The following is a 27,635-nucleotide window of genomic DNA, read 5'->3' as shown; positions in this document are numbered from 1 at the left end:
ATAGCAGTAGCTATGTAGCTAACATTTAGGTCAGTTGTCCTGTAGATATTTTATAACTATCAGATGTTTTTTTCAACGTTTGACGCTTTTTAGTTGAGGAGCGTATGAACAAAACAAAAAAACATGGCACCCTGAAAAAAGAGCTCACTTTTCTCGACCAGAAGAAACTAAAAGCGTCAAACGAAAAAAAACAACTGATAATTCTAAAACAAATACAGGACAACTGACCTAAATGTTAGCTACATGGGTACTGCTATGTAAATAAAATAAAATCGATCGAAACTCGATCGCTGTTATATCACCGGTAGTTTTGACCAAAGTACTGGCCCACATGCTCAAGTTCTAACGTCAGGGTTATTGTGCAAGAAGCGAATTACATTTATTTTGTATACAAACTATATACAAATATCAGAACCAGATTGTAATTCATGCACATCTTTTTTATTTATTTATTTTTTACTGAATTAAACATTGGTTGTTTCATGCATTCATTAAAAAAAAAAAAAGTCCAAGCACATTTTTTGTTCAGAAAGCAGAGAAGAAAATTTGATTTCTGTAGTAAAAAAGTTTTCTTTACAGTTTACTGATGTGTGATGCTACACAAAAAATTGTACATTTACAGGGTCAGACAGGTGTTTGTTGCATTGACTGTAATATCTGCTGATCAGTAATAATTTATAGAACAGAAATACATCTTTCTACTCTCTTCAGATGACAAGAGAAGGGAAATCTTTTTGGGACTTTTGAGTGAAAAAAGAAGGCACAGAGTTCATGTGGAACTCTAGCTCCTAACTTTAACTCACTTTTTTACTTTTAAGAGTGAGCAACACAGTACATCAAATTCAAAATAAAATATCAATAATCCTGAATGATACCAAACTTAAATCATTCACACAAAGATCACAATAAAAAATGTAAATCTATTTTGTTTATATTTATATTTTTAAACACTTCAGATCTGCAATAATTAGATTTTTAATCAATGCCATCAACAGATTAATCAATAATAAAAATGAACCTTCACGCTGTAATGAATTAATGTAAAAGCATAAGCCGGGCATTCGCAAATGTTACACTCCGATAATAATTTTAAATGTCGGAAATCATGACTTTATAAACAATGAAAACCACAGAAAATGTAAATACAGAAATAAGTGACATTACATTCCATTATTCACATTTTATCATATACTCAGCACTGTTGGAACATGGCTCTCATTTAAACATTTTCACACAAGAGAGAGAGAGAGAGAGAGAGAGAGAGAGAGAGAGAGAGAGAGAGAACTATACAAAGATAACTGGCATTTGGTTTTTCTTTCCTTCAAACCTAAATGTCTTGCAGTCAGCATGTGTAGCGTGAAGGATTTATTTTGTGAGACAATTATATGAGTGGGAGGACTCTGACACGTTGTACGCGCTGCTGCTTCTTAGCAGTGTGATCTGTCACTCCTCAAGTGTCCTTGTGGGCCTTGTAGTTGTGTTGTGTGTGTGTGTGTGTGTCTGCACATAATTGTATCCTCTCCACATAATCTGTCCTCGCTGTGCTGTTTTGACACACTCTTGTCATTGTACCCAGCATATATACACAAGAGTGTGGCTATTTGTCATTCTGCAAGCGTGCCCTGAAAAAACCCTGAGCTGAGGATGAACTCACTGTTGCGTGGTTATTTGTATTAATGCGTGTGTGTGCGTGGGAATGCGCTTTCACCTGCTTCAGAGTGTGTGTGCTTGGTGCTCAGCAGGGCTCCATGCTGCATGCATATGTGTTAGTGTGTTCTGAAGTGCCTTGATCCTTAGATGAACTCTGTTAGTGTCGCTTGCTAAGCAGCTTCCTTTATTTAGTCCGAGCTCCAGTGAGCTGAGAACACACGCTGCTTCATCAACCCGACCAGACCGAGCCACCACCTGGACAGACCAACACACACATACACACACACAAAGACAAAAAAGATATTGCTTGTGACCGGGCCAAAATGCTTAACCAGAAAAAGGAAAACTGGTATCTGAAAAGGTATTGTGTCAAAAAGAGACTTATTATTTGAGATATATTAAATTCAACAGCAAACTAGATTATCCTAAACAATGTACTTTAAATTAAACTTCTAGAAACTGATTTCATGCTTGTGTATTTCATATATATATATCCACATCTAAGCAATTAGAGTTGACCAACAAAAACAAAAACAAATCTGGTGTATGTTGAAAACCCACAATTACCAGTAATTGCCTGAGGAATATCTATTATTACAGCAGAATTCAACAAACATTTAGCCAAAAATAAAGAAAAAGTGTGGTTTGCTTTGTTTTTTTCTGTCATAAACAATCCAATCCAAAGAATAACACAACTGTCCAAAGTGTGAGGACAGTTGTGCATTACATGTTACATCTATTTGAATTTTGCATTTTAAAAACATAATACAGATGCTACACTCTTTGCTTTCACTTTAATGGAACCTTTAATGTACATCACAGACCTAAAAAAATGTGTATACGAAAACACTGTTTCCTCACCGTTTGGAAAATCTGTGTTGAACCACTCAGCGACTGTTGGAAGAAAACAGCAAAGCTGGCTAAGAGGCTGAGGATCAATAATGGAGACAGCGATGGTTGCAGAGGTTGTGGTGACAGCAGAGTGACCAGTGACTGCAGGTGGTCAACGGGCAGTGGACGAGCTAAGACTGAGAAAAGGGAGTGTAGGTGGTCCCATGCTTCTTTGGCATGCACCTGGAAACAGTTTAATATGTTAAATTAAAGCAGGTGTTTATTTATAGACAACACTGAAGAATCACTTTAAGTATCCTTCCTGCAAATAAAACTCAATAAATTTGTAATTCACAAACGATGAACAAAGAAAACCCTGTGTGAGTTGGACATGAGATTGTAATGGGAGAGATGGCGGCGACCAAAGCGAGTCTCCCAGGGTTATGAGAGGAGGCGGACAAACAGGAGACAGAGAGATGAAACTCAGGCCAGCTGGCCAGACACTCACTGAGAAATCAATACTACATCGCCCTTTTCACCCAGCTCCCCTCCCTCATCTGTATCTCCCTCCCTCTTCGCCACTGTCTCACTCTCTCCCTCTCAGACGGGGGTCATCCATAATTTATTCTTTAATGTGTTATTTCTCTTTCTCTGTTTTTGTTGTGTGGCTTTCAGCGACAACACACCTGCTAGGGGCAAATAACAGAGCATCCACATTGTGATGTTGCTGAGTTATGATACGCCACATGCTACAGACAGACTATCTGAGAGTATATATCCACTACTTTCTCTTGTCAAAATTTTCATGCCGATCCATCCAGCAGTTGAAATCCCTAAAGACACGTTAGTAGCATGGCTAAAAAACGAAATGAATTAATATGCCTTTTTTTGGAGGACAATCTTACCAGCTGTAGAGCTCTGTGGTGCCCCCTGTTGGTGGGATGGTGGTAGAAGGTCAGCAGCCACAGGAGGGGGCCACAGTCTTCTGGCCCTGAGGTCCCCAGCAGCTGGACAGTCACCTTGACCCAGTGGGCACACTGAACAAGCAGGAACCAGGCCTCAAACACTTTGTGGTGTCCCCTGTGAAACAGGAGGAGAAACAACACTCAGGACTACAGGTAACGAGCTGACTTGGTTTGACTCAGCTTCACGGGATCTGTAGGGTTCTTCTGTGCTGCTGCTGTGGAAGTGACAAATGACAGTGCAACACACCAGAGGACATTATTACATTAACACATGCTGTATGGCCTGCAATTAAAAAAAAGGACTGAATAATTTATTGGAAAAATCATCAATTATATTGAGGTTAAAAAAAATCATTCTTGACCTTGGAAACAGCATTTTAAAAAAAATCTTACCACAAAGTCCAGATGCATGGTTGTTTGGTTTTTTTGGGGTTTTTTTTTTCAGAAATCTACATTACAACTGAGGAAACTCAGTCTATAGGTGAAGGTTCTACAAGCAGTGGCTGAAAAAAAGAGTTTTTTCAAATCAGTTCTCTTTTTTCAGCTTCAATTTGTAATGCTAGATTACAAACAGTCTTACACTGGGACTTCCCAAGTCTATGAGGCTAACAGCGCTATAAACAGGTTTTAATATCTATAAAATGAGGTGATTTGGGTGGTAATTTAGTTCCTAAATAGCCTGGCACTCAGTCCATCCCATCCTCAGTTTTTCCAAGGTCAGTGTGAGAGAACAACTTTCTCCTTCTCCAAGTGCTGCCCCAAACTATTGCAAAATACAACAGATAATTGTTGGCCGAATCATTTACACGTTGTCCAAATGGTTTAAAAAAAGAAAAGGAAAAAAAAAAACTTTTAGAAGGGGTGAGGTACTTTAATACATTTTGACAAATTGCATTGATTAGTGTTTTTCTATGAAACAAATTATGATATTGTGTCACCAAAGTTTTCATAAAACCACTTGGTTTCTGGTGCGCCACACAAACCCTCTAATAACAGACTGTCTGGGGTAATTTACATCACAAGAGTTTTATTAATGAGCCACAACTCTGAGTGGCTGCCAATAATATTAGTCCCCGCCCCCAACTGACAGGAGCTCTGGATGATCAAAGACAGACAAAGCTTTTATACAGATCTGATTCAGTTAGATACTGAATCTCATTTTTTGTTCCCAGCGGTGATATCACGCTGAGGGGCAGCTGTGATTGGCTCTTTCAACGGGTGATACTTAATCACATAAAAACAAATTAGAAAACAATAGTGTGCATCAGTTTTATGCTTTTTTGGCACTTCCACCCTAAAATCCATCCTAAATTTAGACCGAAACTTTGTCTTCCTTGAGAGAACCTCTTTACGATCCATATCTATTTACATTTATAATACTTCAATGTCTGTTCACCCTATCTTGGCAAGATGTGGAACGCAGTCCTGCCAGAAATGAGAGAGGGATGGCAGGGCACAGAAAGTGGGATGGCAAAATCATGGACGTGACTAGAGCTAAGATTTCTAATCACTAATAACTGGTAAGCCTTTCAAGTTCTTCAAGCAAAAATGCCAAATACTTCCTGGTCTGAAATTAAAATTTAAGTACTGAAATAAAAAGAACACGATTGTCATGGATTACTGTAAAATGTTAAAAAAAAAAAAAAGAAGTGTGCAAGAATGTAAGATGGACTGAGATTTGGGCAGAAAGAGTGTGAAACAAAGCTACACAGCTGCAACAGTGAGACTATCACTTGAAGTTAGAAGAGTGATAAAGATCACTCTCAAATTTCCTTAATACCATCATTAGAGCTTTCCTCCTCATCTCCCTTCTTTCCCATTGGCTCCCAAATACAACCAGAAGCAGCCCTCTGCAGTGCCCTGGCAGCTGCATCTTCGCTCTGAGTAACACAGCATACTACTTTCCCACCGCTGGCTCAGAACAATGTTTTGGGAATTTTGCATGGAGATCCAGAAAGAAGCGGAGGTGGGGATAATGGGCCCTGTTAAAAACTGCAGCTGGAGGGTATCAAGTCAGCTGTCTCCATCTCTAGGACATCAACTCCTTTCTGCTTTTTATCCGCACCCCCTATCCTCTTTTCCTCTAAATCCGTCCAACCAAGGCTGCTCACCCTACGCTTCTCTCTGTTTCATGCTGATATGGTATCTTTTTCCTCTGTCCACTTTCTCCCTGCTTCTCTGGTTCTTCTTCTGCATTCCTTTTCTCCCTCTTATTGGGCTTTCCAACACTTGTTTTCTCCACAGCTCTCTCTTTCCCAATCTAATAGCCTCTAATGAGCGAATGGAGGAGCCACGCAGTGCACCAGGACCTCTCTGCTGTGATGAAAGAGGAAAATATCTGACTAACCACCTCCTCAACAGCAGCTAATGGAAATAAGAACACCACACAGGCATTCTGTGGGGTGGTGTAAGAAGACACGCATTAACACATTCTCTCTACGAGCCTTTCTCACTCTAACCTGGTGCCACTGCTGTCTCCTTCCTCTTCCTCCTCTGTCAGTTTCTGTAATGAGCTGCTGAGCCAGTTCAAGTGATGTCTCCAAGCCTCTCGAGGCATTTCTGCAAGAACATATTCAGACACACACACACACATAATGATTACTTGAAACACAAACACACACCTTCTACAATCAATTAGGATTCACAAGATTCAAAGCCAGCTATCGAGTCAGCGTAAAAGGAATCAACATTATGGGAAATAAATTGGTTTACTTTCTAAGAGATAGATAAGAAGACTGATAACACAGTCGTATGTGTAGGGTAAATATGAAGTTACAACCAGCAGCCGGTTAGCTTAGCGCAAAGACTGAAAACACAGAAATGTACCTATGTCATGCTGGTTTTAATCTGTACCAAGAGGGAAGTCAAGGTGACTACAAGACTCCAAGAGGTCACTGCTTTGGACCAAGAACTAGTTCCATCATGTTAACTCCAGGCAACACCACAACTTTTTTACATAAGAGCTATAACAATTATTTTTATTACTGATTAATTAGCCAGTTATTTTCTTGATTAGTAAGTTAGTTGTTTGCAGATTTATTTTCCTGTTGACAGGCTAACTTGTCTTCTCCTTTCTCATCTTCTCATCTAACTCTCGGCAAAAACGAGTATTTCCCAAAATATCTAACCATTCTGATGTTAAGATGAAGAATACATTCAAATAAGACACACGCACACACACACAAAAAGAGAAGTTACTGCTGTCCAGAGGGTACCCCCGGAAAATTTTGCATGTGAAATAACTTTAACGGACAACTTTCCAAATATCAGGCACAAGTATTTCCCAAGCAGAACTGGATGAACTTCTGTGACTGCTTGCAATTACTTTTTCCTGTTTTCCAGCTATTATTTTTAACTGCTTAAAGGGCCAGAGTGGTGTTTGTCACATAATGCATTGTTCTGTCAAAATAACTTTGCGACCACAAACCTCGTTTTGCACTAAAACCCCACCTAACTGACAAACAAACAAACTAACAAATATTTCAAACGCCTGATATCTTGATTCCAGTTCTTCCACCCAGGCTTTGTTTTAACAATTCACTGCTGACTCTTAATTTATAACTTTTTCAGAGGGAGCACAAATCATGATAAAACCTCAAATCTTCTACTTTTCACAGTACCATTTCCATTCAATCTCCGGTGAAAAATTGCCCTTCACCACACACACACACAGCAATAATTAACTCAGAGTTCTGGCTGGGCTCCAGTGTGTCCCTAAATGGCTCCATTCATGTAAATCATTTCTGCCTACAGGCCAGTCTGGGCACACGCTGATAAGCACTGCTTCAGTGTGCCCCTGCATTCACCTACTGTGCATCCCTTCATGAGTAAAGATTCCCATACAACACTGGTAATACATATTCAGTAAAGTTAATATTGATTCGCCTTAATGAGAAGAATAAAAAAGTGTATAAGTGTGTTTGAGTAAGACGATCAATGGTTTCAGTTACTCACAATAAATACTGGCTTGTACAAAGCAGCCAACTCATTAAACTTCTGTATAGATTCCACATGAGAAATGACACTTTATTCATTTTGAGAATTTGTAAGCCACCCTTCCGTCCCACGTCATGTTAGCTTTTATATTAGACATGAACAAAGTTGTTAACTAACTATTATTGATTAGCAAGAACAAGACGCACAAGAGCTCATTCATTCTGCAGCAGGAAAACTGTTTACACACCGTTAAAGAATGCCTGAATACACCCTTACTCACAATACAAGGGTTTGTGCATTGTGTCAGAGTGAAACATCCAAAAGCAGACAAAGACACACACACACACACACACACACACACACACACACACACACACACACACACACACACACACACACACACACACACACACACACAGCATAGGTGTATCTGCACACACTTACCTGACGGCAGGGTCAGCAGGGAAACCAACAGACTCTGAGGTAACTGTGGGAAGAACGCCTTCAAAGACACACACCTCTGAAACAACACAAAGCACAATTTTTACTGTTGCTTCATAAATGTAAATCATATTTACCTTGAACTCATACATCACTGTGCTCTGAAAGCCTGAAAAATGACATTTTGAATGGGAGGCTGTGTAAGGCTGATACAGTAGGTGCTAATGTGTAATGTAGCGTGTAATGGGTAGAGTTTACTGCAGTGTGACTACAGCCATTAAAACAGAGTCTCCTGTAAATACATTGTAGCACTGCCATCTACTGGTTAATAGAGGTGAAAAGGAGTGAAGCCATATTCACAAAACCGTGTAGCAGGTAATACATCACACCTACCTAGTAACCTATCTGTTTTCTGGAATTTTGACAGTAATGGCTGACAAGTGAATGCCAAACAATTCCCTGTAGTCACACAGGATGTGTTGATGGAGGAACCCTAAACAACAACAGACTCATGTACATCTGACAGAATCTGTGGGGGCTGAGAGCTTTAGCAAAAGTTGAGAAGTACATAGCGACGCATCAGCGTCACAGTTCACAGTGATATCTATACATTGCAGGTGTTTTATAAATACAAAGTTATTACATGAGAATAGTTGATTTAAGAGCTATTCACATTTACTGTCTAAGAGGCAGAGGTGTGAACTGTGGTGTGTGTAGTGTTGAGCAGTGAGATCCTGACTGGAGATCAAGTGATAACGATGTGGAGGATTCATCAAATGTTAAGTGATTTTGCCTGCAGAGGGGAGGAAATTGTTCATCACCCTGTGTGTGCACCTAAGCCTGCAGCATAAAAGTGACCATTCATTCACTTCCAGGGAACATTGTGGATAAGAATCAGTGGTGACTTCTAAAGTTATAAACTTAAGAATTTATTACAGTTGGTGAAGTCCTATCTTCTGTGACACTGAGCCCTGACACAGCAAAGGATTAGGTTAAGATATGGTAAGTGTTGTGTGTCTTCTGGTTGTAACTACACTAGACTTCAATGTTTTGGCTTTCATCACAGAAGTTGCACCTAATGCAGGAAACAACACAGAGTGGTGGAGTGTGGTGACAAGAAAACGTGGATTTTTATTTTCTCTCTCCATGTAATAATGAATTGAGGAGACTTTTTGAATGTGCTGCTTTTCTTTGTTTTACTTGACACTAAACTGAATATGGGGTTTGGGTTTTGGACAATTGATTAATCCATAATAGGCAGATTAATTGACAGTCATTAGTTGCAACCCATACAAGAAACAAGGACAAAGACAGGGCATACCTGAGGCTGCAGCAGTGCCAGTTCCCTGAGGAAACAGCTGGTAAAGGTTTGGACAAGAGACTTAACACACTCATTTCCTTCAGCTTGCTTAAGGATGGACCTGCCGGAAACACACACACAAACACACAGGCACAAAAATGGTGTACACAATCACAACACATCCATAGAATTTGCAAACACACATGCAGAAATACCTACTTCAGCAGCATACATACAATTTAACAACATACAACAACACACACACACGACCATCACAGCAATCTTCAAACGACAAACCAGCACTCACCTGAAGATGTCATTTACTACCAAGAATATCGAGCAGTGCTGAGCACACGCTTTAGGCTGAAAGACACAAAAACACAAATCTTACAAGTCAATAGCGTTACACTGCTTCACAGATACTAATATACAACACAGACAATCCAGATTGTACAGAAAATACTGATCTTAACCATGAGATGAGACAGATCTGCTTCTATTATAACCAATTAAAGAGTGCAGAATCATTTACCCAAAATACTGACCTCTGGGTGTCACTGATGCATCGTCTTCTAACCTCGCTGCTCTGGTGCCTCAGTTTATCCTTGTTCTCACTCTCTCCCCATTAACCACTCAGTTCACCACTCTGTCAGCCCTTCCTTCGCACACCCCCACTTACTCTCTCATCTTCTCCTAATGCACACTCATCATGTGTTTTGGATTTAACACATTCTAAAACGCCCCAGTGCAAACATTTAACAGCTGTACTGTTCATGTCTGCCTCCCTCTCCCTTTTTTTATATCTTCTAGTCCCTAATTATTCTTCCTTGCACCCCCCTCCCACACTCTTATATAGGGATGTGTGCTTCACTTTAGGAGGAGAGCATGTAGTCGACCTTACAGGCTTTAATCATGAGGTATAATATAGAAATAGAAACATTAAAAGGAGAGCCCCAATCAGACATGAGCAAGCTTTTCTATTCATTTACTTTACTCAGCCAATTTAAAAGCTGCCACTGGTGTGAGTACTTAAAAATTGTAAATGGTACATTACAACGGCATTATATTAGTATATGTAAGCTACAGCCTGGGTTTATAAAGGGGCATTTTCCCTCCAGTCCAGGTACACTTGAAACTGCACCACTGACTAAATGTAAGAATACCAGACCAATTACAGCCACAGTAAGAACAAACAGCCCCACCCAGTGTTTATATGGTGTCATTACAATGTCCCAACATGTTTTCATTCTCAGTTTTGACATGTGTTTCTTTTTTTGTCCTCTCAGGCAAGAAAACTGCATTAATCAAACATAACTTGTTTTACATGTAACTGTTTGGCTGGACAACAGCAATACGCTGGCATATGGTTCATGTATGTCAGTGTGCATCTGCGTACGTGGGTTGCATGCCAGCATGCATGCATGTGTGGGAACTGTCATGATTCCCCCTAGTGAAAACAGATGGGTTTTTTTAGCGTCCTCCTCCATACCTTACCACTAACACTTCAAGGAGGGTCAATTACAGCACACAACAAACATCCTGTTTTTGGCAGTCAGGCCCAGGAAGTGAGTATTTATTGTTATTGGGAACGAGGAATGTGAGCCTAATTTCATGTTTCCCATTTTTGATTGCAGTTTAAACAAGTGAGTGAAAGGGAGGCGAGGAGAGAGACAAGCCAGTCTGCTCAAACGCCCCTCGTTTTTTTGGGGGTTTTTTTTGCTTGAACACATGTACAGCAACAGAGACTCGTCTCCACAGACACTCGCATGAAACACCCATCTGACATCCAAACAACTTGAAGGCCAAGTGAAACCTAAACGTTTGCCGCCCACGCTCTTAATGACAGACACACTACACCAGATGTAATATCATAAACAAAAGCATAGTGACTAAAGGCATGTGTGTGTTAGGGTTTGTATGCATACGTGTTTGTGTGAACTAGCAAGGTGATAAAAACAGAGGTCAATCAGAGATGGATGAGAGGGTAAACAAAAGATCCATGATGGGAAAGAGAAGTGGTCTCTCTGCCAGTCTCTCATACACCCATACACAGAATTAGTCTGATTGTTTACAGAACTCCTCTTACCAACATAGTAGCTCCTACAAAATCAAGTGCAATCAACAGCCAGGCATATTCCTGTGCATGCAGAGTTAGTAATTCATACACCAGTGTGTTCCAATCTATCTTAATTTTTGAGAACAGTCCCTAAACTAAAGAAGTGTGCATTGCTAGCCTGTTATGTACACAGCTCAAGTGGACCATCACTCTGGGAAAACAAGAGTGACACAACTGACAAACTTTACCAAAGTTAACATGAGGCAAAATGGCATGTACATTTTTGTTTCCCACTCGAGTTTCTTTGACATGTATAGCTACCAAGGGCAATGCAATCAGGAACTTAGGTAAACAGGATGCCATTCATAACTGTGCACACAAGGTGCTTTATGTTGGGCACAGACCTTTGGCGCAAACAATTTGTAGAACGCATGTCTACATACATTAATCTACTTCCCTCCACTTTATTTTTAAGTCATGCTTACTCAGTGAATAATTACTACAGAGATAGGTCTAAATTCTGGTAGACATATCTTGTGTCTAATTTCAGAGTTTTGTCTGAGTTTGCTTGAAATGTCTACTTTCAGTGTCACATTTAACTTTATTATGGTTATCCTTGCTTATCCCAGTGGTCGCACTAATTTGTCCAACGTTCCATGTTATTGCAGTATAAAAAGCTGCCCTTGTTGGCAAAGAGAAAGGAAGACAACTATTGTTATTTTGTGATTGCAGTGTAGTAATGAGCACATCGCCTTCAATAGCTAGTTGCAACAATCTATAAATCAAAAATCACTTCTGACTTTTGAACTGGGCATGATCTTAAGTTATATGAAGTGAGCAGTGGCCAAGGACGGAGAGTTCAGTACTTACAGAGCACAGTAAAGGCTGTGTAGCACAAGCCAAATGATGTGAGATGTGGTTTAGAGCTAGCCAAATGATGTGAGATGCATGCAGAGCAAAGCCAAATGGTGTGAGTTAGCCAGGCAAACACAGTCAATAAAGATCCACCAAAAAAGCGATGGAATGCTTCCAAGAACTATGCATATGAAAACACTACAACTCTATATCTCACAATTAAAATGAGGAGGGCTTATATTCAAACTGTTTGGTTTCACAGTTTACAGAGCTGTTCATTAGGAGTTAAAAACATATGGAGTGAGCAGTGATTTCTGATGTGAGACTCTATAATTCAGGGCAGATGAGTCAAAATATGTACATAACAAACCCATTTAACAGCAGCAATATGTCAACAATTTATCAACAGTCTTAAACGCTGCCAATTCACGCAGCAGTAAAATTGCATAAAATACCATAGTGCAATGTCGCATCATCTCAGACTGTGATGAAAAAATGAAGCCATCATTAGTAATTTAACGGTTTCACAGATGACATACTATTCATTTTCTGCACACTTTACTACCAATACTGATCATTTCCATGTACAATGCAGTTTGGCCTTTTGGGTTGGCTACCATAGAATCCTTCCTTCCCATAGTAGTTTGCGAGGTGCTGCCATGGAATTGCTCATAGAGGTAAATGAGTTGTAATATAAAATTTAAACCATGGGCTCCACAGGCTGGTTTGAAACAAAATAAGACATTTCACCTATAAAGGAGAGCGGAAACGATTAGTAGATTAACCGATAAGATGATAAACAGAAATTAATCAACAGCTATTTTGATAACTGATTAATTGTTTCAGTCTGTTTTTAAGGGCAAAAACAGCACAGATTCCAGTTTCTGAAATGCTTTACTCTTGTTTTCTGTTTTATATCATTGTAAACTAAATATCTTTGGGTTTTAGACTGTTAATTAAACAATTTTTGAACTGGGTCCTTCAGTGCTTAGCTGAATCTGATCACATCTGTGAAAATCATGACTTTATCCTGCTGTCATTGTAAAAATTACCCACCAATAGTGACTGTGCTACTTGCTGCTCCAGCTTCTGTGGTGTTGACCCTGTGCTGGTAAGAACAGACTCCAGCAGACTGAGCACTGCCTCTTCCAGGCTGGACAGGCTGTGATACCACAGACTGACAACTGCCTGCTCCTCCAATGGCAAGCTCTGGCTGGGAAAAAAAAAACAACACTGATAAATTTGTATCATACCACATCATTTTACATATCTCATATCACTGGATATATTTATTCTACATGCTGGATTACATGTTTGGATATGGCTTTGTCAAAAGTATGTCATCATCTGTGTCTGAAACCCCTCCTCTGATCACTCAATCACTTCTCTCTATATAATAAATACTCTACACTTTACTCCATACTGAGCAGTAAATTGAGATTTTGGATATTTATGAGTTATGATCACTTTGCATCATCATCAACAGCTGTAGCAACCCACCACTGTAATTTTCACAACTGTAAAATACAATGCATTGCAGTATGGAATTGTTAGCAGAAAGTAGCGTACATGCCATGAACTGCTCAGTTGTGGGAAAGTTTGAGTGCGCTACATAGTCCATAAATTTCACACTCAAATTTTGACACTCAAATAAAACAAATTAAGTTCACTATATTAGTAAACAGGGAGTGGCTGCACACACAGCTCTAGTCTAAAAGGGACTTCACACCTGAGTCCCCTCTAGGAGCCCTACCTTGAATAGGCAGAGCTCAGAGCATCCAGGAAATCTTCATTAAGAGCTGCTCTGACACAAGTCGCTGACTTCTGTAGCAGTGCACCAATGAGAGGAGCAGCCTCGGGACAAGTGACCAGAGGGACACAAGCCTCTGATGTGGCCAGAATGCTGTCACATGAACACCTGTACGGAGTCACGTAATGTTGAACATGGACAAAATATTACCAAAGTTAGGAAACATAGGAATCCATACCTCCTTAAGGATTAATGTGCTTTGACCCTTTCCAGCTTAAGGCACTGTTTGTGTATTTCTAAAAACAAAATGATTTAGATAGACTTAAGACTTGTATATTCTTATTATTATGTATCACTCTGAAAACTAAGTATAATATTGGTGGGTCAGACTTAATCTATAATGGAAGCTATTTTTTTTATTAGAGCTGATAATTTGCCAAAAATCAGCCAATTAATCACTTAAACAGCAACGATTTTGATAACTGGTTTATCATTTGGGTTTTTCTCAAACAAAAATGTCAAACATTTTCCAGTTCCAGATTTTTAAATGTCAAAATTAGCTGCTTTTCACTGTTGTACATCACTGTAGACTGAATGTCTTCGTTTTTGGCCTGTTGGTTTGACAAAACAAGACGTGATGATATCACCTTGGGCTCTGGGAAACTGAAATGATGATACTTGATCACAATTTTCTTGACATTTCGTAGGCCAAACAATTAAATCAGAAAATGGTAAGCAAATTAATCAGTTATGTAGATATTCATTAGTTGCAGCCCTAGTTTTTATTGTGTTGTACCTCTGATTTATGTTTCCCAGAGAATTGCAGCTCTTTCCAATGTTTTCCTGCAGCAATGCCACCATCTGAAAAGCAGGAAAAAGCACATACACCGTGTGTCATATAGCTACATATACAGTAGTATAAATCAATGATTTAGACTAAAAGGAATAAAGAAACAGTACCTTTCTCAGGACTTGGAGATGGTAGTCTTTAGGTGGTACACCCATGTGCTTCATTAATACCTGCGCTGCAGCATCATCTTCTTCTGTTGCAAGCTGACACAACACTTTCTGTGGGAGGGGGGCAGCACAATGTGAAGCAGATTATTGGCACTTTGTGTGTATATCCATAACAGGGGACAAGATTTTAATACAACCTGCCCAGACCCCCAGATCCATAACATCAAAGCTAATTAGTTACTGGAATATAGGATGACTCTGTTTGGCGTCATATCATTTGAACCACATGAGTGCAGAACAGGCATTCCAGTAAGTGAGAATGTATGGACAGCATATGAGAAACTTCAGAAATAAACATTCTTTGTTACAGAGGGGCTTGGTGTTTTACAAGGATTTTTCAGAAGGGGCCTCATCATACACTGATAAAACGAGACTAATAAACTCAGCTGATTCTCATCTGTGAAAAACGCTAGTCATAATGAGGGAACAAAGAGAGGGACCACTAGACTCATACTATAAGTTATAATGTTACAGGAGCTGTTCTCAAACCCCTTCCAAAAAAATGGAAAGTTACAAAAAGGAATGTTTTTTTTCTCAACGTGCAGAAGAAAGGTTGAGAAACATTGACTTATTTTACTTTCAATGTTGGCATTCTCAAAAAAATAAAACGATGCCACACAGCATTCAGCAGTCTAATGATTAATAAACTCAAGGTCTGACAAGAATTTTCTTCACTGGTATTCACTCAGAAGCGCAATGAAAACCCAAAGACCTATAATTTTGAATTACGGATTGATTTAAACCTTAAGAACAGTCGTCTCTATTCAACCACAATAAGTTGATTTACTGGTACAAGTTGGAAAGTGTCATCCAACAGAAACAGCCATCTTCAGCACACATCTGTTTTTACAACTCAGATGAACCAAATAGAGAAACATCAACACCACTAAGAGTAGAATAAAAAAAGTACAAATCCCTTTCAAACTAAAGATGAAAGGGGATCAACAAGAGATGAGGAGAGAAAAAGACAGAGAGGCACAATATGTAGAAAAAGAGGACAAAAAACAAGAAGTGAGAGAGGAAAAACATAAAATCTCAGGCAGAGGAGCGCTGCAGTGCTGTTGGTGGAGCTGTGTGGTTTCTTTGGCCAGGCCCTACAGCACGCTAAGATGCTTACCCTCCACACAGTCTCACAAAACAACCCCAATCACTACCATCTGAGCACCCTCAAACCCAGCACATTGAGTACATACAAAACCAATCACACTTATCCCACCCATGGTAAGGAGGCACAGTGGGGCTGGGGGATAAGAGATGGAAGAGAGGTTGGTTAGAAGGAATGGCAGAGAGGGACTGGAACGCGCTGCGATGGCTGCATTTGGAGCGGGGGAAAAAGGGTGTGGTCACCAGAGGAATGGGATGAAGGGCAAATGGATAGATGGATGGCAAATACTTTAGGTCAAAAGTCATCTTTCTCTCACAGAAAACAGCAACCGAGCTGGCTTTGGGGGCTTGGACATGCTGCTGCCGTAGAAATTATCCCTCTATAAATCTAAAATTAAAATCAGAGGATGTAGAAAAATGCACAAGGCAAAGACTTGGGTTGGTTTTGATGGGTGCCTGTTAACAATTACTAGGCCATGATTGAATTCTCTCAAAACCAATGAAAGACTCAAGTATAGCCTGAGATGGTCAAAACAGCTGAAACATAAAGAGGGAAGATAAAATAAGGGAAATGAGTGCAGAAGAAGGCAGGATGATCATGCAAAATAATGGAGCTATAAGCTCAAACCTGGTGCACTGACACAGAGTACATTACAATAAGAGTATGGGCCTTTTCCTGCCCAATTTAAGCACCAGATTTCTTTTTGACCACATGAATTTGAGGTGTTTAATAATATACAAATATGAGAATCAGATTTTCAGATAAAGTTTGGTTTAGTTTCCAGTCCTGTGTTTATTTATTTTAGGTGGAGTTATCCTTTGGTTTACATGTGGGTCACAAATGGTGCTTTGAAATAAAGGCAAAGAAAAACTCTTATATTTGACTGCAAAGTCTGGACGTATTTTTGTCCAAATACCATCACACAATTACAATTACTTTGATCCCAAATGTAAAACTGTGAGATTAAAGGGATAGTTTGAAAATATAATGGATGAGGCAATTAGCCTAGCTTAGCATAATGAATGGAATCACAGCTAACCCGGACTTCAATATGTCCGCCAGTATATCTAAAGCTCAAAAATGAAGACACTGTATTTCATTTATTATCTCATACATACTCGTACATAAACAGAAATGTAAAAAAAGACAATTTGGAAGGAGTGACAAAGTATAGCCAAAGAAAAACAGTTTATACATCCATCACACCATCCAAGGCTGTTGGTAGCCAAGAAGTAGTTAAACCAGGTAAATTTTCCTGTAAAAGCACCAACTGCCATTTTTATATTTCTGTTTGTGTATGGATTAAACAAACAAGGTGTGAAATAAGCAAAGTTTACAAAATTTCAAACTAGTCCTTTGAAGTGAAATGAAGAAATATAAAAGATAATGTCAGTGAGTCAAGGGATAACACCCAAGAAGAAAGAGAAGATGAAGATGTGTTATGGTGACAAAGACACTTTCATCTTCAAATAAAATCACATAATATGAGCAACCAATGTGAGAAAAGATTTAGAAATATGTTTTAAAACTATAAAGCAGCCACAGCAGCTCCAGGGCCTACCTGTGGTTCTCCCTGTTTGAGTCAGTACAGATACACATCAAAGATTAAGCTATCAAAGTATCCATCCTCTGGCCCTCTAATATTACACTCTCATACTCTACTTATCTGTCATCTCCTCAAAGATCATGCCATGTTACTGCAGCACTGTGTGGTCCCCCTGCTAGTACAGGATGTCGAGAAACAGACCGATTGAGCTAATGACTATCTGACATAGCCTGCAGCTATGTGGCTGTACCCAGCATTCATCAAACCCAGTGAGAACACTCAGATGTGGAAAGGAAAAGCAGGCATGGAGGGATGAAGTGAACACATGAGGGAGACAAGGCAAAATTACTAAATATGTGTGCTATCGTAATTTAAGGGGGGAAAAAAATCCATGTGGGTAATAAAAGTATATACAGTAGCATTAAAACACATGTATTTGCACAAATGCTGACAAACATATGGGAGCACATGCATAAGCTTACACAAACACAGTATTTAGGTGGCACTTAGCACCAGACCCTCAGTCTATTATGGAGACAGCAAGAAAACAATGTTGGGGAGCAAGATCAGACGGGGCTAACAGAAAACAGGCAGCATTCTGCATTCCAGGACAAGCACTCCAACACAACACAGACACAGGGAGAGACACAGAGACAGACCATCTCTGGCCTAAAACCATACATCTGCCCTGCTCCCCCAGACGGGCTGAGCTGTGGTGAATAGGTTTTTTTGTGCTTCCCGCCATTCCTGTCATTTGTGGGAAGTGGAAGCTTCTTTGGAGGAGAAGAGAAGGAGAGTGAGGAGAGGCTGCAGAGTCGGTTTTGCAGTTTATTGTACTTGTGCTCTTTGGACACTTTCAACTAGTGCCCTGTAGTATAAAATACATGCATGCAATTTTAGTATGAGTGGCCCCAGTGAACCCGATTTAAACCACTGAATGAAAATTAACTACTTTTATACAATGCTGAAAACACAGCATGAACACAGACTGATTTTAAACATCTATCAGGATCAGTATCAATGTGGTGCTATAATTAGCTATTATTTTGATTACTGTTTAATCAGACAAATAATTTCTCTTGATTAATCAATTAATTGTTCAGTGTACAAAATGTCAGACAACAGAGAAAAATGCCCATGAGAGTTTGTAAGCCCTAGGTGATGTCTTTAAATGTTAATTAAATTAAATTAATCAATTTAAATGTAATTTTCTAATCAATTTACAATCACAGAAGACTAAGGAATCCACTAAATGTTCACATTTGTGAAGTTGGGACCACTGACTTTTTGGACATTTTTGCTTAAAAACTTAAACTGACTAATTGATTTCAAAATAAAAGACCATTACAAGTAGTTACATCTTAGTTATCAAGTGTTACCATGCTGTCTTTCATTCACACCCATGACAGCCACATTTTCCCAAAAAATAAAATTGATACGCAAATACAACAGTGCCTACAAAAACACATGCCCATACAAAAACACACAGATATAGATGCAAACAGTACCTTGCACACATGCACTCAGCTTCCCCTCTTATGGGTCAAAGACCATCTGGCAAATTCAAGGTTTACTTTCAAGGCACTGTTTTAATTAGCAAGATGTTTTATTAGATGAGAAATTAATCAAAAGAACACAAACACACAGTTAATCTGGCAAAAATGTGAAGGTCCCACATTGTTTATTATAAGCCATCTGTGTGAACCCTCTCAGAGTTGAAAATTGCAGAATATTTACTTCCCTCTGTTCTCTTTCCCTCCTTTGTGTGTGCGCCTTGAAAACACACTGTGAGTAGGATCAACTAACCATAATATAAAAGGCTGATCCTTCTCTGGTGACAAGAGGCAGTGAAACAGTCAATTTTAATTTGCTTTCAAGATATGTTTTACAGTTTTGGGCACAAAAGGCTTAGACTAACAGAGACCCAATCTCCCTCATTCATCATCCATGTCCCATTGGAGAGGAGACACAGAGAGCTGGCGAAAGAACTCCTATTAAAAGTAAATCAGACAGAAAATCTCTTCAGCATCCCAAAGGCAGTCAAAGAGACATTCTTCTAAGAGTGTTTGTTAAAGGGATGATCTGTAATTGGCAACTAATCTGTATGTCAAGTCTGTCCAGAACTAATTAGGACATAAACAGCAAACAGATCAGGCTGGAAAATATAGAGAGAAGATGTGATGAATGGCTGGAAGAGAATATACAGTAACAACTAAATAATGTTATGAATGGATAGAACCACAGCTTGATTTCTGAATATTATATATGATTTTCTGAATGAGTTTTCATCTCCACCTATTCCAGCTTTCATCAATTATGATTATGTCTTAAATCTCTGTGTAGACCCACTGGAGCAGAGTCCATATCTGGCTTTGAAAGTCTCTGTATCAGGTGATCCAGGCTTCTGCTGCCATTGTCAAATATTAACATTACACATCATAATACAATTTGCATAATTTGCACTTGCATACAACAACATTTGGTTTGGTTTGTTAGAAAACGTTTTCTTCAGCCTGAGGCAACAAAAAAATTATTGGCTCTAAACCCTGCAGCCACCAGTGCATCCCAGCTGTATTTCTACCTTGTTTACCCCTGAATTTCAGTTTAAACTGAAATGGCTACAATAAGAGGTTGAAGGTGGTATGTAAAAGCCATTATGGATCACTGTTTAACCTTTTCCCTCATTAAAAAAAAATAAAAATGTCTGTACTGTAAGTTTACCTAATGTCCCTGAGTCTCTGTGGCTCATTAATCATTTAACCTTGAGTTCTGTATTACGAGAGATAGAGAATGTCAGGTCCATACCCGTATCCACTGGTTGGCTTTTCTCTCCACAGCATTGCTTGGTTGCTCTGAGTACAGTCCCCACAGACACTGGAACAGCAGCTTTCTGCTTGTATCTGCAGGCAACACAGCACCACACAACGCATTACACACCGTGATCTCAGCGTTGTTACCATCATTATTACTTCTGTTTGTCTGGGAGTTCTGAAAACCTGGCTTCAGATTAATAGGCTACCATTACTCTGGACCTGGTCCAACCACTGTACTCCGCTACTGATGGAGTTACAAGCCGTCCAGAAGGTGCACTCACCATCAGCAGTGACATAAGGATTCCAGCACAGTCGGCCAAGAAACTGGCCTAGGAGGGGCAGCCTCTTCATGGTTTCTGTTGTGGAACTCTTAGGGAAAGATCAGAGATAGACACAGACAAGAGATAATGGATTTAATGATCTATGTGCTTTTTTTTATTTTGAGTGTTCTTACGCCTATGAGACTGCTAGCTTGAACTTATAACTTAAGTGGGTTATTCCTCTGAGTGGAAGGCACATATAGTAATGTCTGTTTTTTTTAACCATCTGGCACATAAACAAACATGACTGAAGCTAATAAAAAAAAGTCTCTTTCATTGTTTCACTGTATCACAGAAACTTACACCTCCTCATCTGTTTCGTCCTTGTTTGTTTTATCCTTTTCCTCATAAGCTATTGCCACAACACCAAACATCAGAAGATCCAAACAATCCCCAAGTCTACTTAATGACGGTTCAATAGCAGGCACATCCACAGGTGTACAGTACATTACTCATGCATCACCTTTGCTTCCTGTGTTTTGATCATGTCACTATTCTCACCAGAGTCCATAGTGAGAGATACAGAGAACAGAGTGCAGAACAGGGCTCTGGTCAAGGGTGCCATACCTGTTAGAGTTTAAGTATGTGTGTGTGTGCTTGTTTATCCACCTCAAAACAGCAGACCATGTGATTTATTTAACCTCACAGCCAATTAAAACATCCACAAAGCTTCAAGCTGAGGCAGACACTGCATTTAAGAACTTTACTAACCTTTAATCCTGACATCCTGAACATTTCAGTTTTGAAAACATTCAGTTTCCCCAGATGACCCTCACTTGTATAAATTTTGAGTTATTGTTTGGAAAGATTCCAATAGTATATCAAGGCAGCTTGCTGAAATTAATGGAAAATCAAGACTTGGTTTACAGTATCTTGAGTGTGACTGAATACCAAAACCAGTACATCAAGGATCTTGCCAATGTGAAAAAGAGGAGAGTATGTCATAATCCTTTTTTTGTGCTTGTCCAGTGCAGAACACACAAACCTTCAAGTCAGGTGGAATGAAGACTTTCATAATAATTTCTGATTCAACATAACTCCGTAAAAACACAGGTGTACAATATTGTTTTGTTCCACCTGACTGCTTTCCTGGCTTTAATAAATCAACACAGACCCCATTATATTTTACAATATGATGACTACAGTTGGACATAAAGAATACACATCAAAGAAGTGACGTATTACTTAAATTTACAAGCGTGTGTTAGTAACAATGCATCAGTGCTGTTCTTTTCATCAGAAACAATTAGAAAGCAGTAATGGAGCAAAGAAAAAGGAAATGTTAAGGTAGCTTTAAGTCTATAGACTCAAAAAGAGCATCAGACAGACAAAGAGTCTAACTTGACTCATTCAAGTGGATGAGATCACCATTAATGGAAAGCAGAATCGTAATGTGCCAAGTAGTTTCTCTTAATGCCGCCACTATACCCCCCCCCCCCCCCCCCACCCCCCCACAACACCGCCAACGCTGTCTGGAAACAGCCCTCACACTCAGCCTTCCTATCAATCTAACAACACATGGTAAACGTTTTGCCTGTGTGTGAGTATACATGTGCATTTGTTTGTTAGTGATGTAGCTAAAAAGGAATTTTCATTTACAATAGGAACTGTACAGCGCTGTGTTCCTGCAGGAAGGCCTATAAGAATGAGCCATCGCAATAGAAAGCAATTATCACTGACTACCAGGGCCAAATCACCATCAAAGCCTTGTCAACATTGTCCCTAATTATAAATGGGCTTTGAGACCATGTATCTTGTGTTGATTAGGGACAGATACCTCCGACAGAACTGACTGATAATGTACTAGATAGGGAGGCAAATGGGGCAAGTTTATAGACAACAATGAAGAGAGCAGTGAGGAAACACTTCTGTCCCTGACATCACTGAGCCACAATCAGAGTAGCCCTAACAATAAATAGCGAAGTTACTATGGTGAGAACATAAATATACACTTGAGTGCATTGCAGAATCCCCCAAACTCCCCATCCATCTAACAGTTCCTTTGAGGAGTGGTGTAATACTCCATCTTTGCTGTAGCAACCACAGTTGAAAAAAAAAAAAAAAAGTAGGAGACTTTTAAGGTGAATAGGTGTACAACTAAATGGCAAGTGCACATTTTCACAGATAACTCTCTGCAAGGATTAGTCTATTAATCAGTCAATTGAGAAAAAAACGTAACTGGCAACTGTTGTGATGATGCATTTTAGGTCATTTTTCTAAGCAAACATAATAGATTTTTGTCGGATTTTAGGTCCTAAAATCTAACAATTAACTGATTTTCCTTGTCTTGCAATATAGTAAATTGAATATCTTCCCTCTCTTTCAACTATCCTAAGATAAGCTAAGCTAAGAGAACTGGCTGCTGGCCTCAGGTTCATATTCAATGTACAGACAAGAGAGTGGTCTTGGTCTTTACGTGAATCTCTCAAAAGAAATGTCAAACAATTTCACAAAGAAAGGCGCTACTCAAACAGAGAACTTCCTCCACTTTTGCATAAATGTGTTAACCTGGAAATTAATAATAACTAGTAGAATTTTTCATCTCAGGGCATAAGCCACAGGAAAGTTAAGTCATCAAAGGATGCGAAATACTGCCAAGAAGCAGGCTATCCTCGGCGTGCGTTTTATGAGTCCACTGCCAGTAAAAAGAATTTAAACCCAATTAAGCTATACCATTCTTTTCTCTTTCTTTGAATCCGTTCCATCATTCTAAACACACTGACACCTCTGCATGACGTATCCCCCGAATAATGCTAACAGAGGAGGAGATAGACAGAAAAAAAATAATAGCCAGTCAATGCTCAATCTATAAAAATATATAGCTAGTCGCTGAAGTAGAGAGAAAGTAAAACAGACAGAGACACTGAGACTCATTCTAACCAGAGTGTTACAGTAAAACATATGGACTTTAGGGACTCACAAATTAAAACCTGCAAAAACACCATGACTGTAAGACTAAAAAAATATATATATATTTCTTATGTGAGAAAAAGAGCATATTATGTGGGGGAGAAGTGTGAGAGAAAAATGGTTATAAAAAGTAGCGAGACAGAGAGTCCTGAGGAGCAAGAGCTAGGAGGAGGAGGTCTGGCTGTAGTAACACTGAAATCGCAGTTCTACACCACTCCTGTCCTCTGCCCCCGTCCCAAATTTGCTGGGCCTGATACGGGGATACATTAGGTTAGCGCTGGAAGTCCCATTGCGGCTATTACCTGACTAACTCAACATTGCAGAACTGCCAGCCACACATACACAGCCTCTGCATAGCACAGAGCAGCCTCTGTTAGTGGGACTCTACCAGTGTTGGACTTACTGTTCATGCCCTGGCTCAGACTGAGAGTGAGCATGTGTGCGTTTGTGTATGTGTGTGTGTGTGTGTGTGTGTGTGTGTGTGTGTGTGTGTGTGTGTGTGTGTGTGTTTGTGTTTGTGTTTGTGTTTGTGTATGTGTATGTGTCTGTGTACCAGACGTGCTGGTGTTTGAATTAACTTAGTGCTTCATTAATCAGACGGCTGTTAGACTGGTCGGCCTAAGTGATTATCGGTTCTAATTTATTAGGCAAGGTGTGTTGAGCCTGTAAAACAGACTGGCGATAAAGCATTTAATTAGACTTAACAGGCATCTGGGAAAAAATAGCGCAGAACCAAGACAACCTGAATTTTCAAGAATATAAATCACAGAGCTTACCTTGCATTGTAACAAAGTTCACAAAATAATGGCTGTGAAGATATGAGCTCAGCTTTTCACGCTAACTGCTTACCATGTTGATATGTGTAAGCAGATCTCGGAGGTAACTGGTTAGTCTACTCAAGTGCGGGCCAGTGTCCTTCTGAGTATCTGGACTGTCAGCCTGGCCCCAAGCCACTGCTTTGTCCAGCCAGAACTGCATCTCCTGGACATTCAGCAAGGACTCTGTCGTTTGTTGGAGCTGGATCAGTGGTTGCAACTGAGACATTGGGCTTCTTGTCCCGGTGAATCTACTTAGGAGCTAAGAGAGATGCAAGGTGAGATAAACAATGAGACAAGTCCAAGGATTATGCAGACAAACACAAGAAACTTATTATCTGTTCTTTATCACTTTTATTTTGTGACTGTTAGAGCTGGAAAATTGTTAAACTTTATATTGTGATCTTGACTTCACATGTTTCAATGTACTATATCAGCATCCCTATACGTTTTAAATAAATTCAGTTTTCCAAGGTGTTCTGTAGTAGAGGTGGGCCACCTCGCCTGAAACAAAGGTGACCTTTTATGAAACAGAATATATAAGATGCCCTGTGGACTTTTTGACTACTAATAGTTCTGGAGCAATGTTTCTAAGAGTGGGTCCCATTTGATTTGTCATGCACACAATCACACACAAAGAAACACAGCAATGTGCTAACAAAGGCAGTGAAGAAGACTGCTATCTAGTAAACATGGATGTAAACAATGCAGTATTTTAAATTTTTTTTTTTTAAAAACAGCTTTGCAAATGTTTGAATTTGAAGATACACACAATGTGTTTTGGTAAGAAAGTTTGATTGTTAACAAAAATTATGAAGACATTCATACCCTAAATAAATATTACTAAATGTGCATTTACTATTAAGTAAATTATAACCATAAATTAAAAAACTTAAATTACATAATTAAGTTTTAAACTTTTAGTTAAACTGAATTAAGAAGAAAGAGGATCAAATATCTCTTTGCATTTTTTTGCCAAACTAAACAGTGATACCAATATATCTGGATAAACCATCATCACTTAATAATATGAGTCTGCCAATGTAATTGCTGGGCTCTGCTTTAATACGTGCATGTGTGGCCCACATCATCCACCACTTTCTATGAAAGCAGAGGCAGATAATGCAATAATAAGTGGAAGTAATAATAAGTGGAAAATAAATTGAAGCAAAATGGCAGCAATCTAACAATCAAATTTCTAAGCTCTAGGCGATCAAGCCTTCTCACACACAGATCCATGATGGCCTACTGAGAAATAAACAGTACATTCTTCACCTTTTATGATGATAGAAAGAAAAACGTGGGGGGGCAGATCACAAGGGTGTGTGCAAGGATGTGTTTCATGTCTGTATATAGCCTGAGAATGGTGTGTGTGGGTGTGTGTGTGTATTTGTTGTTTTTTGCCATAATGACAGGTCTGTGTGGGACACCACAGGGTTGTGTTTTATGATCACCTCGTTACACACGATTTGTTTAATGTCTTGCCATCATCTCTGCTGGAAAGCCCCTATGGCTCGCTGATGTGAATATATAAATACTCATTTTCGGGGAGGAAAAAAGCCCAACCAAATTAGGAACAAACGCTTCTTGTTGACTTGTGTTGGGGGCTTAGTTTTCAGCAAAGCACAAGTGGAAAAGAACCGCTTGCTGAATACCTAAGTAGCAGACGGTCCACAATCTCCATCACACACACACAGTTACATATACACACGCACACACACATATACTGCACTTACACAAAGTTGTTAGTGCAAACGCATGTCACACAGGCAGAAAAGAAATATGTACATGTACACAAACACGCTCAGCAGCAGCCCTGGTGTTGGCTGAACACTTTCTGGAGCAGGAACGAGATGTGACTGGTCAAATATTATCTTTGAAGATTTGTTAAACTAAGCTTGTGGACTTTGGGTAAGAGTAAGTTTGCTGTACCAATTATGAGATTGTTGACATTATTTCAGTATAATCAAATCAGTTAAACATCACTTTCTACAAATTTACTTCTGAATGTTTCTTCAGTATGTTATAGAAGAACACCTGGATTAAATGTAAGGGCTGTCTCAATAATAGCTGAACAGTTTGGTTCAGCTAATTTAGGCCAATGTAATTTTATATTTCACCATTATTTTGTTCCTAAAATCAAACATTTATCACATGTCCACATGCAACCACATGAATAAATGAGTGGAGAAATATAACCAATACAGATGCATCCATACAGGGCACAAAGGGTCACCGAACCGTTTGATGAGTAAGAAAATGATGTGAACCACATGCTGTGGCTTTCCTAGTTATCAGACATCAACTAAAAGCTAATGGAGACTCTGGATCAACATCTTAGAAACTGCTCTTGACCACTTTAATCAAAACACTAAATGAATGAATAAGGAATGGTGTTTCACCAGAGATCAGAGACATGAAGAATCAACACCTTACTCACTAAACCCTTACAAAGATGGCAACTGATTATTATTTTCCAAATCAATCATCAATCCCCATAACTCCAGTGGAGGGTTGAAACACCATTGTTTTTTTCCTTCATTTGGTGTTTCGATGATGCTGGTCGAGAGCAGTGCCTGACACGTTGATCCAAAATCTTCTATTGCTGTTTTTGAGTTGAGATCTGATGAATAGGAAAGCCACAGAATATGGTTCACATCATTTCCATACTATTTCCATACCATTCAGTAAACCTATGTGCCCTTTATTCAGGTGTGTACTAATTAATGGTTACAAGTGAACGTGTCAAATGTTGCATTGTAGAAACAAATGACGAAGACGTGTAATAGCATTAGCCTAAATGAGCTGAACAAAACCTTTTCTTTTATGACTATACCTTAGACAGCTCCAAGAAATCTCACTCTATCCAGGTGTTCCTGGATAGAGTTCAAACCTTCCTAAGAGAAACGTTTGAATGCAACAACAACACCACACCACACGATGCCAGTATTTCCTCCGCTTTACTGCAGTTGCACACGCTGAAACACTAAATCAGTTCAATTTAAAGATACCAAAAAACTTCAAAATACAACTGCTGTTGTGTCAGACGGTGTCGAACTACGCTCACTACTCTGCATTTTGATCATTTTCATCCGTCTTTGCCAGGAGCTTCCGTTGTTTCAGGTCTTTAGCTTGTTAGCAAGTGTATCCCTCTACAGTCGTGTAACAGCAGCAACCTCAAGTGCGGACTTACATGTAAATAAGACGTTCGGTCATTAAACTAGTGTCTTCACAGAGCAGAAATCAGCTATATCCATTCATTCTTTATGTCTTCCGACAAGAAGAGAAGCTTGTCTTCCCGCGATATCAACAAACTGAACTTCCC

At 39.3% G+C, this 27,635-nt stretch overlaps 1 protein-coding gene across 1 annotated transcript; it reads right to left on the bottom strand.

Moving 5' to 3' along the window:
* Positions 1 to 437: 437 nt before the first annotated feature.
* fancc (FA complementation group C) lies at positions 438 to 27,635 on the bottom strand. The gene is made up of 15 exons (XM_041041408.1): positions 27,504 to 27,635; positions 24,345 to 24,572; positions 20,547 to 20,634; positions 20,258 to 20,352; positions 14,745 to 14,852; positions 14,581 to 14,645; positions 13,788 to 13,952; positions 13,091 to 13,247; positions 9,431 to 9,486; positions 9,145 to 9,244; positions 7,827 to 7,902; positions 5,906 to 6,005; positions 3,387 to 3,561; positions 2,512 to 2,724; positions 438 to 1,905 (listed from the first exon to the last, which is right to left on the bottom strand). Exons 2-15 carry the CDS (start codon positions 24,537 to 24,539, stop codon positions 1,714 to 1,716), a joined length of 1,785 nt encoding a protein of 594 aa, XP_040897342.1. The 5' UTR covers positions 24,540 to 24,572; positions 27,504 to 27,635; the 3' UTR covers positions 438 to 1,713.

The sequence above is a fragment of the Toxotes jaculatrix genome, chromosome 7, assembly GCF_017976425.1.
Source record: "Toxotes jaculatrix isolate fToxJac2 chromosome 7, fToxJac2.pri, whole genome shotgun sequence".
NCBI classification, from domain to species: domain Eukaryota; kingdom Metazoa; phylum Chordata; class Actinopteri; family Toxotidae; genus Toxotes; species Toxotes jaculatrix.
This window is presented reverse-complemented; position numbering and strand designations above follow the sequence as displayed.

What these genes read in the sequence shown, in the direction of transcription:
- fancc (XM_041041408.1), bottom strand. Translation starts at nt 24,539, where the DNA reads ATGTCTCAGTTGCAACCACTGATCCAGCTCCAACAAACGACAGAGTCC. An exon ending in GGAGACAGCAGTGGCACCAG is followed by an intron (nt 3,562 to 5,905) that starts GTTAGAGTGAGA and finishes CCTGTTTCACAG; the next exon opens with GGGACACCACAAAGTGTTTG. An exon ending in CAACACAGATTTTCCAAACG is followed by an intron (nt 1,906 to 2,511) that starts GTGAGGAAACAG and finishes TGGTCTGTCCAG; the next exon opens with GTGGTGGCTCGGTCTGGTCG.